Source organism: Perca flavescens, chromosome 3, assembly GCF_004354835.1.
Source record: "Perca flavescens isolate YP-PL-M2 chromosome 3, PFLA_1.0, whole genome shotgun sequence".
NCBI lineage: Eukaryota > Metazoa > Chordata > Actinopteri > Perciformes > Percidae > Perca > Perca flavescens.
In genome coordinates this window covers 35,662,718-35,674,601 of record NC_041333.1, presented here as the reverse complement: position 1 = coordinate 35,674,601, position 11,884 = coordinate 35,662,718, and the positions used below count along the sequence as shown (strand labels likewise).

Sequence of the window (11,884 nt, the reverse complement as noted above, 5' to 3'; positions counted from 1 at the left end):
AGAACTATGACATTTTGTCACCAATGGGGATCTCGCTGATTTCACAACTTAAAATAAAAAATTAAAAAAAAGCCTCCTCCACCTCGGCAGCCTGGTGGATAAAAGCTCCAGTCTCACCTAAGGCTGAGGGGGCCATGGTCCAGCTGAGGGTCTTGCGCTCACTGCCACACAGACAGGATGTGTACTGGTCACCAGAGAGGGGGGTGAGGGTGTAATCTAAGGAGGGGGTTGGAGTCACAGTGACCTGTTCAAGAGAGAATATAAATTTAAAACTGGAGATTTAGGGCAAATTATAGTTATTGTAGTCATTACTACAATAACTATTTTATATATATAGCACTTTCCAGATTAAGATTTACCATAAAGGTGGGGAAAAATGGTAAACATGACACCTGCTAAACATCAGCAGCTTAGCATAGCAGGAATGTTAGCATGCCAACATTAGCATTTATAGGTCACAAAAACAAATTAAAAAAATTAAAATTACCATGATGCAGCTGGTCAGGTAGTTGAAGGTGGTTGCCTTCAGTTCAAAGTGCTCCCCCCGGATGATGGAGTAGGGCAGGCTGAGCTCCAGGAAGAAGGGCTGGAAGACCGTGAGGTTTTTACGCCGAGCCAAGCCGAAACCCTGAGGGGACAGACAGAAAGCCTCCGTCTCCCAGGTGGTGATGGTGTCCGGGACAGTGAGGGACACATTCTTCGTTCCAAACTCTCTGGATCAGCAGATACACAGACGCGTTACGGTGAACTTGAAAATACTCTCATGGTTAAGATTAGTTAAAATTATTAAATGAGTAGATTACTAATGGGTCGACTTAAATTGCAGTAACACTGCCATGTTGTAGTTACCGTTAGCCAACAAGAATGTGCAAATGTCAAATGGTTTCATATGCTGAGTCCTTGAGATCTCAGAAACTCAAATGCGGTTATACTGGGTATCATGTGTACTCTAGCCCAAAAGAACATTCCCCATACACAATTTTAAAAGAAAAATTGCCTATAAATTGACTAATATATTCTGCTAAAATAAACTAACATGAGACTCCAGGCTTAGGAGCAGTGTCAGTAAATTTGTTCCATGCCATTCATGTGTGGATGGAGACTGCAGGAAGTTAGTGAGAGACTCTGACCATCAAAACCCTCGGTGGCAAAAACTCACCCAACTTCCACCAGGTCCCATATCCAGGTCTCAGGGAAGAAAGTGCGGACAGTCTCTACTGGGGATTTATCAGGAGATGGACCATTAAGATCCACAGCAAGTTCAACAGGGCCAGGGGCTGCCATTACTTCTTTCATCACGGCTATGGTAGGAAGAATGTAGAAAATATTCCATTAGGTAAAAACCAAAGCAGTGACCCATTTTAATGAGTAGTAAATACAAGTAAATATTCAGCATGCATCACTTGGAGCAAAAAAGAAAGTCACCATAGTTGCCATAGCCACGATAGCCCTGGTAGTATTCTCTTCCTTTGTATTCGAGGCATGAAGGCTCTCTGATAACCAGGTTTGTTGCCATCTTCATCCCTACATTCTAGATAACCCAACAAACAGCCATCACTGAAAAGTTGATAAATGTGCAACAATAACTTTAGTATACTTTATTTGGGACACTCATTTGTGTAGGAAGTACCTGGAAAACTGTATAAGCGTCAGCTGTCCCATCACCTCCGGGGTACGACAGAACAGATCTTCTCGGTCTCACAGGCAAACATTCTACACCATCTTCAACATTATATGGAATATAGGACAGTTTTGTGACCGGCAACAATTGAAATATCTGAAAAGAAAAGGTTTGGTTCAAAGTTATAAACTGACAATGTTTGATGTTCTATGAAGATCTGACAATTGGGACACACTTGGACACTAAGATACTCTTATATCTTGAGTCGTGGCTGTAAAGTATTTGTCAAATCATTGCCTTTATCCATAAGGCACTCTTACAGAGGGCTACGGCTCACATATGTGATGATAACCTTATACTACAGCATTTTCATAACCGCATGCTTACAACTGGGTAAAAAGAACAAGCAGCATTGAGCTGCATTGCATGTTTGATAACCATGTACAACTGGTAGAGGGAGAAAAAGAAAGATTAATCACGGGACAGGTAGATAACCGCACAGTAAAAATGGATGATCCATTTGCAAAAGATCACGCAGAGGTAACAAGTTATGCATGCATATAGTTTGGGTTGATTCCAGTAGTTACCTTGGCTGCATCCAGAGTCTTCCCTGGCTCCTTGATGAGGACGCTCTGGTCAACAGCGCTCACGCCACACAGAGATTCTGGCTGGGCGGTAACCCGCATGATGGTCTCCTCTCCTGGGACGGCCGAGGACGGAGAAAACTCCAGAGACACCTGACAGGAAAAGACACAGCGCACCATCTGGACTTTAGTGGGAGATGAGAACCTGGGATCTTTTCAACCTGACACAATTGGGTATTTGTTTTCTCCCAGATTGATATCAAAAGGCCTGTGTGGGTTTTTAACATTGTATTTAATAGTAGGAAATTGGGGAGACGACCTGCAGCAAAGGGCCACTGGATTATACCACTCTACCCATGCAATAGAGTCAGAAAATGGTGGCCCCAACATGTAGGAAGTTAATGCAATTCATTTCAGTGAGATACTTAAATATTGCTCAAAAAAATAAAATATACGTCTTCCATAGATAACTGGCTTTCTTCTTCAAGAAAATGCTACATGCTGTATTGAGGTTTTGTAACAACTAACAAACCCTTTGATTGTGCACCTACAATCTGACGAGAACAGCCTTTACCACATGTCTCGGTTCTTCCCAAGCTGACCTTTTGACTGAAGCACTGCTCGGTAGAGAAGTCGGCGCTGTTGGCGATCACCGTCTCACTGGGGAGGACGGAGTAAGCCACGACCTGGACGTCTGGTGCCATGTCTGGAGACACCGTCAGCTTAAAGGACACCTCGCCCTCATTCACTGAAACAACAATCACTCACATGACTCCATAGATCGGCCAGGCTAACTCAAAAGGATTCTTTTAAGACAAGTCACTTTGCTCACCCAATTTATCTTTGATTTCCACCCGTTCAACTCCTTGTAAAACAATGGCCCCTCTTGATAAGACCTGGGAAATTGGGAAGAAAAATGACTATGAGTAATGCAACATGCCCCATCTCCGGTGAGGTCATGTGATTAAGTACCTAGTGGAAGATGTTTATATGGTTCATGTCAAAATGTTTTGCGTTAAGTTGAAAAAGGAGTTATTCAAAGGCAACAACCTATCCAGAGCAGGATATTTAAGAGACTCCGTAAAATGTATTAAAAAAGGGAACGCTACAATTTAACAAATCTAAACCACAAGTCTGTATATAGGAGAGTACTACTGCATATTGTTGGGGGGATGTTACCTTGCATAAGTCAGCATTGGTTGGGGGCTGAAGACACTCTTGGTTCATCGATTTGAATCCTTTTCCCCTAAACTGTCATTTGTGATACTCTACTGGCTTAATCTCCCCAGACTGGATATTTAACTTTTAATATTTGGATAAAGGTAGTGGTTTTAAAAACCTCTTCCCCATGTCCATGGAAGTGTTGAGGGGAAAATAGTTCAACCACTCACCAGATAAATCACATCCATATAGCCCTGGGCCTCTCCAACGACTGTGTACTGGATGGAGAGGTCCTCTTCTTCGTCACAGGAAAGTGGTTCATCCTTCTTCTTCACATCCAGGGAGCTGACTGTCTTCGTATCAGGAGAAGAAGGTGTGGCCAAAGACACCGTGTGATCGTTAGACTCGTAGTATGGCGTTCTGTAAGGACTGTAGCCCAGTGTCGGTGTGTCGCTAACCTAGAGAGCAGAGAAAACAAACACTAAATGACATCATGGCAGATGAAGTAGAAGAAAGCTTCAGTTTTTACAGCCATAACTATTTTCTTCTTTTTGGTATAGACCGATTGTTCCTATATGGCACCTTGGTCAGTTGCAGCATATTGAGAAACTATTTGAGGTGTCAGATTTGGACTGTGTCATCAACTTCATGATGAATGTTTGGTTACAGATTGTAGTTTCTACTTCTTACTTGTAAGTGGAAGTCTCCTTTAAAGGCAGCTGTGCTCAATGAGAAAGTGGCGACGCCATCACTGTCGGTTGTGAGATTCTGTAACCAACGCGATGACCACCTTTCACCCTCAAACAGGAACACCGGCATGGCAGGAATGGGCGTATTATTGTAATAAACCGCTTTAACCTGTCGGAAGCACAACGTTGTATCACAGAGAATGCCCACTGCTTCAGCTGCACTGTGTATAGAAGCACATTGAAGAAGTGAAGCCCAAATGCACTTACTTTTCCTTCCACATTTGATCCTTTGTTATAAATCTTGGGAGTGTCGGTGAAAGACAGCTTTCCAACAACATAAGAAATCACCGTAGTCTTCTCTTGGGAGCGTGAAATCCCTGTACAAGAAGGGTTCATGTTACAACAAAGTGGATGCCATATTGTTTCAATACATGGCATAGTCATTTTGTTATTATAGGCCAACTAACTCTTTTTGAAATATAAGTACAATATACGTTAGGACTTGCCTGTCCCCTCCTCTTCCATATTTGCACTGAGTTGCAGTACATCTTGCAGAGCCTTCTGCGCAATTCTTGTGAAAGTTGACATTGCGAAGCTGAAAGCGGCACAGCCTCTCTTGTCCGTCTAGAAAGCACAATTAAATAATGTCCAAGACTGGAAAAAGTGAAGGACATTTCAAACTTTCACACGTCAGACCCTTATTACTTAAAATCTTTTGACTGTTAAATTGTCCAACTACCATCCAGTGTATAAAAATGAAATTTTACACTCCCAAATTTGTACATCAGACCGACAAGACAGATGACCATATGTAGTGTTAAATGTGCACATTATGTAGGAGGATATGGACCTTGCTTCATGAGACGGTCACCATAGCTACTGTACCTGCTTTGTCTCCTTGTAGCAAGGCATCGGGATTACATCGATTCCCTCTGGATGTTCAGGGGTGATTGGACTGGGTATAACATAGGAATCAAGAGGTCGGCACACCTTCAAGTCAACACTGCCTGGCACAGGCTGTCCGTATGTATACCTAATTAGATGTAATGGAAAAAAAAAAAAATGAACAGAAAGCATTCCCTAAACTGGACCCATTTTAGATTATTTAAGAGTAATGAGCAAAAGAGCTTTTACTTACGTTGCACAGACTTCAGCTTTGACTTCTTCCTGATCAATACTTACTTCATCAGGTGCATTTATTTGTAGGTCAAATTTAGGCAAAACTGTGGACAAAAGGGATTATTAGCATGTTTGCTTCATTAAACAGATTAAAAGTAATAGTTAAAAAAAGAAAGATTACCATATTTTTCCACCTTGAAGCTGTGTTGTATTTTAGCGGACCCAATCGACACAGTAACTTGGTAGGCTCCTTCACGGGCCTCAGAGTTCAAGGTGTAAGAAAGCTGCAATATCTTCCTATTGGAGGAGGTTTCATTCAGCCACTGGCCAATCCTGTTGCTGTTAGAATCCTGTTAAGTGAAGTAAAGAACATGGGACAACGGGAAACTTGGGAATACAGGGTTATTTTTTACAGCGGCATTTCTTCTTCCACAAGAGGGCAGATTAAAGTGGGCCACGGTTTGGACACCCGCCAATATCAGTGGCCAGTTACAGATATCTTGGTCTTCGTGTATAATGGGCATTTGTACAGAATTTGCTGCAAAAGTATAAACATTTGTGTCATTTCCTTTTTAAAAGCAAGTTTTATGTAGTATGACAATCCTATCTTAACTTTTGGTCCACTTACTACCTAGTCTTGAGAGTTTTAGCAATGCAAAAAAAAAAAAAAAAAAAGAAACTCCTCATCTAATGATGAACATTAGAGGCTGTTAATATATCCAGAAAAGGTCCCCCCCACACTTTTTTGGCAAACAGAAAATGCAGCCTTTAAGGCAAGCATTTTTGTGTCCAAGGTCATGCATGAATTCTGACACGTTAGTCATCGTTCATAAAGGTCTTGTTCAAGTTGTAAAACAGGCCTCCACACAATGGACTGGGCCGTTATCACATTTGATACAGAATCTGTCAAACATTCCATAAAGCTTGGACCTAATACGCTTATAATCACTTCATGTTTTTAGGAGATTAACATGCTGAACTTTTAATAGCCTAATAAGTCCACTGGAGCATTTTGCTTTAAGGCATTTGTATTAGAAGAGGAAACTCCGTTTAATATACCCTGTATGTTAAAGTGTAGATATTACTCTTACCTCCATTGCGATTACATCGTACTGTAAGAGAAAGAAAGATTTGTTAAAGCACAAGCTGCTTTGTATTCCTAGCATCACATTGACAATAATGAGTTAAAGACTGCCGCTCTTAGATTATTCTGATTTATAGTTTTCTGGAGAAAAGAAACTGTTCTATTGTAATCTTTAGAATAGATTCCAGTGTTATTTCCAATTCTATAGGATCATTAGTGACAAAATGTTGCAAACTGCGTCAGCAACCTTCAAAGCAGCTTGGTAAGTTTACCTAAAAAAGGGGCTGTGGTTGTACTACTGACCCAGAGCTTCACCAGGAGCTCCGATTGTGGTTCAATCCAAACTAAAACCTGCACCATTACCAAACCATAATCACTGATACGGTTTATGAAGGAGACCTGAAGAAAGGAAAGCCTGTTCACACACTCACCAGCTGATTGACAGGTCTTAACTTGGTATCCAGTGTGATGACTCTGAAATGCACTGAGAGACATGCAGAGAGATTACATCAAGCCTTTCCAGCTCTTCTACAGCAGTGGTAGACATCCTATCAGGCCAGTGATTGGTCTTCGGTTAACTGAGAAATTACACAGCCTTGGATTTCAATAAAGTGGATAGTTTTGCACGGAAACTGCTGTTAAGGGACAACACCAATTTTGACATAAGATACCTTGTTTTAAATATAGTCAGCGTGTGACATTACTAATAGGATATCCAGAATGTGGAGACTTCTGTGCTCTCAACTGCAGCAGGGGAAAAGTAGTACATTTCATTTATACCATTATATATAGACACTGTATATGCCAACATGTTTCTGGGCTTCTGTGAATTTAACCTCTACAGCCTGTTAAAACGACTTGATATTCTGGGGCACAATCAGTTTCTCACTACCGGTTAGAGCCAGTAGTCAGAGCTGACACATTTCCATCATTGGGGGCTTGATTTTAAAATCCTGGGAATGTCAATATATAAGATTTGATAATGTGGGAATACATTTTACATGCAGTGCTGCATGCACAGACATTTGTAAAGAGAAACTTTTCTATATATGGTACCATATTGTGTACTACATCATAGATCTTTGATTTGATTTATTCACACAACACAAAGTGGCATAAACATAACCTAAGAAAAGAAAGTTGTGCAGGTGAAGAAACTCACTGAACCCCCCCAAAAAAAAGGCTTATGGAAGGAATCTCACCTCAGTTAGTATTATAAGCAAATACAAAAGTCAAGTAATCTAGATAAGTAACCAAGTAAACTTAGATTAAAAAAAGCTAATCTAAAGTAACCATCATAAATCAAGTACAAACCATCAGCTCTAAATTACCCGTTTGTCCTGGGAGGTAGATCGGTTTATCCGTTTGGATGAAGGTCATTGGTCGATAGACTTTGATCAGAACTTTTCGGACTTCTTTAGAGTAGAATGTGTCGCCTCGTACCTCCACCTCAAAGTTCTGCACCACTTCATCCTGCACTAAAGGAACCTGTGACAAAAATTTTATAGACAGAATCATTACATCCCATTCAAACATGATTTATGAATATTTAACTTTATCTGTTGAAACTTAAATAGTTAAAAAAAAAAACAAAAAAAACCAAACATTTACAACAGCAGTTTACACAATTATGAATTTATATTGTGTGCTTTACAAATCGGTTTGTGTACGGGTTAAGAAATCCCATCAATGGTTTCCAACTAAAATTTCTCCAATACATTTTGTGGAAATGAGAAAAATCAGGAAAGTTGCGGACCTTAAATTCAATGCAGGTATGAAATTCTATACTGGAGGTCTTCTCCAGAAGGGTTGTATTCGCCTCTTCTGACATCAGAGTGACGCTCATTTCCAGAGTCTCGCTGGGCTCCAGGAGACTGGCACAGAATTTGGTCTCAGCGCCAGATTCAAGAACTGCAGGAATGGCTACCATGTACTGCCTACAGCCACAGACACACACAGTACACATCTCACTGGATCCGATATGGAAATAACCCCAACCCAGAAGATTATGCAGCATTAAATCCTTACCAGCTATCAAGTCATTCAACCACAGGCTATTCTTTTTTTAACTGGGGAGGTAACTTACGGTCCTGCCGCCGCTTGGCCCACGCACATCCAGCTCAAGACACACAGTTTCCATGTCCACATCTGGATCCCAGGATGACCCATGACTGAATGAGATCATCATGAGTCAGCATCTGTTTAATAGTCTCCGATAGAGAATCCCACCCCATCCTCTATTTGATTTTAAGGTAGACCATTTAATCATTAATAGACTTCATGTTGTGGTGTGTAAGGCAAACTGCAATTTACAGTTTAATTAGGTCATGTTTGAAGTCCAGAAAGTTTGTCATCCCAAGTGTGTGGACGCATGTCCATACATACCAACCGCTACCGTTAAGGCGAGGTCAAACAGGAAATCATTCATTTACAATCTGAATGGTACAGATGTAGCGTTGCATAAGCTAAACCGGGTATCACTGACATGAGCATATAGGGGTGTCAAACTAATTTTCCCAGAGGGTAATTGCAGTTTAAAAAACAAAAAAAAAAAACAAAGGAGGGCCAAAATGTATTGTGAACCCAAATTGATATACCGCCGGATCTAAATCTGCAAGAGGCCGGATTTGGCACGCGGGCCTTGAGTTTGACACATGAGATCTAGAGCTAAACAATAAAGATTGTTGTAGCAACCAACGGAATAACAAATTAATACAGCGCATTTCATAAGAACAAACCCAAGGACGCTTTTAAACAAGTAGAGGGAGACAAGGGAAAAGAGAAATAGTAGGCCAACACAAACATGGACTGGAAGGACTGGATCATTTAATGTAGGCTGCTGAAACCTCTACAACCACATCGCGCAATCCATGTGGTGTTAGAAGAATGAAATCTAAAAATGGATACACATTTACATGAGAGCCAATTCGGGGGGGTTGATTTTGACCCCCCCCAATCCCGTCATTGCGTCCATCCATTGGGACTGGGACTCGGATTTCGCCAGTCGTCGTTCACTTTCCCTTTTAGCTTTTGCTTTTCGTTTAACTTCAAAGAAAGCAACATTTGGAAACTCTTCCGTTTGCTTTAGAAGGCTATACAGCTGAACCAGAGTCTCCGATATCCCCGCCGCCCCGCCACAAAACTGGAGAGGAACCAAAATCCCCAAAAGTGAATGCCTTTAATTAAGTGAAAGACCCGCGTAGCAGCGCCATGTTTCAATTCCAGCTCCCCGAGTGGAAGTCTTACCTCTTTCAGACCCCCTACCACGGTTGGGCTGAGTTGTCTGATCGGGGGCTCAACGCTCCTTTTGGAAATTGGGACCAAGCCCTTCTCCATCGGTATATATCACTGGTCATGATGACAATTCAGATCACCTGCGTCCACCAAGGACCAATCAACAATTACCTTAGGTGCTAGAAATGGGTGGGGCTTACACGTCACATATCCAGTGAACGGCTAACATCACATATAGGCCTACTCCAATATGTCACCTTTTTTTTTTTTATTATTGTGAAATCTCCAAAAGATTTTGGACAGATTTGGAGTCTCACTTTTTTTTGAACCCACCAACTTTATCTACTCCTTAAACCTTACAGATATCATCTGTTTCTCCGATACGAAATGTTGTTATTCTGTATGCAAAATTCTATATTCACAAGCAGAAATGTTCTAACTCATCTCCTACTTTTGTACCTGTTCTCATAGAATTGAAATCTCTACTGCTATATTTAACAGTGAGTTCATTTCATTCAGGTGTGAGGATGGTGGACCAGGAAAGACAGGGGAAGGCAACAGGGAGGTCTAACGTTAGGTGGAGGTGTAGGGGGAGCCGCTTGATACCAACAGATTAATATCCTAATATTAATATGAAAACACTAATATAGAAAATCTATTACATAATGTTTGTTTGACAATATGTCTTAAACACAGGCAAGGAGTGAATGAGACAGAAGGAACAGAGATGAGACCAGTGAACATCAGTGAATGAGACCAGACATGAGGATGAGGTGATGACATCAGGTAGAGATGAGTGATGACCAGTGATGACATCACATCAGAGAGATGAGACCAGTGATGACATCAGGTAGTCCAGTATGGTTTCTGTTGACCAACGTATTCACCGTGTCCTTTTTGGAGAAAAGATAGTGCAGACGGAGATGGAAACTATAACAATCAGCCTAGATGTCTGACAGTGGGGACGTAGTAAACAAATCAGAACGCAAATTTAAACATCTGCAACGCATATGCTTGAATGCCCATACATGATGATGTCCAGCACACTTATTTATTGTATAAATTGTTGCTGCATACCCCTCTGACACTGGGTAGTTGGGTAGTTGGGCCCCTGCTCCTTGTACACGAACAATGTTCCCAATGCTCGAGTTCAAGTGCAGCTTTTGTCGTCAGTCCCCTTTTTAAACGAACGTTGGACTCGTGGACATTCACTAAAAGACCCTAGGTTGCATTTTGGCCACGGTTTTGGCTTTCCTAGCTTGTTTTGCTGGGTTGACTTTTCGTGCTTCCTTACTGTAAAGTTATTTGTAGCATAATTTCCTGGCCTGGCCTAATGCACCAGCCTCATAAATATTTAAGTTTAACGTTAATAATACTTTTTAGCTACCGTTTCAACCTGAAATCAATACTTACAGGCCATCGTAGCTTTTTACTGTGGACAAAAAATAAGAAATCTGAACTAAGAACTTTTTTTCTCATCTAAGGAAGTCAATGTTATTGCACTTCCATGGCAAGAATAGCATGCGTGTCAGCATCTTTTATTAAAGTGAATTAGTGTAAATCTCTCTCACGCATAAATCTTACCTCAACACTAACTTAGGGTCATTTTAAGCATCATAAACATAGCAATGCATGGCAAACATTGCATTTTAACAATACTTTTGAGAGGACCCCCCCCCCAAAAAAACAAAACAACAAAAAAAGCTAATGCTAATGAATATAATTAGTGTCATGCTCGAAACATGGAAACATTTTAGCCAAGAATGACTGCTGACAGTGATGTCTTTGTGTTTACAGGAGGATCTGGGGGCCGCAGGGAAAACCCTGTTTGTCAAGCAACACTTTTCCTCCTTCCGGGGGCAGATAATGGTTTTCTGCCCCCCCGCAAAAGAACTTGAGGAACGGGCTAAACGTGGATTAGGTAAATGTGAGATTAAAGCACATAAAACTCGAGTGTTATTTACTTTGACACCTTATCTAACCTTCTTGCAAAGGAAACTATGGAATGAGCTGCTTTGAATTTGATGTTGGCTTGAGCCTGTCTGGTCCCATTTGTTATACTGTCTCTATATTGGGAAACAATTGACTATGTTAAAATACATTTAGCATTTGTTTTAAAGAAATATTATAGAGCAGTTCACTCTTTGATGCATTTTCACAAGTTTCCATGTAGCCATCTTATCCTTCAAATCCTTCAAATATAAACTAAGATAAACCTTCATTGATCCCCACAGGGGAAATACACGTGTTGCAGTAGCACAGAGACAATGGAGAATAATGTTCTTACTATTTGCAGATGAATATAATAAGAATGTAAAAGGTTTCAGAGACCAAGTGTGTTTTGGTGTATGCTTATTTAGCTTAAGCCATAACTATAAGATAGTTAGGGTCA

The 11,884-nt window shown here is 40.8% G+C and overlaps 1 protein-coding gene across 1 annotated transcript; it reads right to left on the bottom strand.

Moving 5' to 3' along the window:
* Positions 1 to 61: 61 nt before the first annotated feature.
* On the bottom strand, positions 62 to 9,612 carry LOC114552934 (alpha-2-macroglobulin). Its single transcript, XM_028574030.1, has 21 exons — positions 9,505 to 9,612; positions 8,345 to 8,429; positions 8,015 to 8,195; positions 7,590 to 7,746; positions 6,690 to 6,742; positions 6,266 to 6,286; positions 5,356 to 5,524; positions 5,194 to 5,278; positions 4,941 to 5,088; positions 4,562 to 4,679; positions 4,323 to 4,432; positions 4,057 to 4,224; positions 3,597 to 3,824; positions 3,038 to 3,101; positions 2,808 to 2,953; positions 2,209 to 2,358; positions 1,631 to 1,777; positions 1,426 to 1,531; positions 1,160 to 1,301; positions 488 to 713; positions 62 to 244 (listed from the first exon to the last, which is right to left on the bottom strand). The coding sequence occupies exons 2-21, from the start codon at positions 8,425 to 8,427 to the stop codon at positions 62 to 64; spliced, it is 2,685 nt and encodes an 894-aa protein (XP_028429831.1). The 5' UTR covers positions 8,428 to 8,429; positions 9,505 to 9,612.
* Positions 9,613 to 11,884: the final 2,272 nt, after the last annotated feature.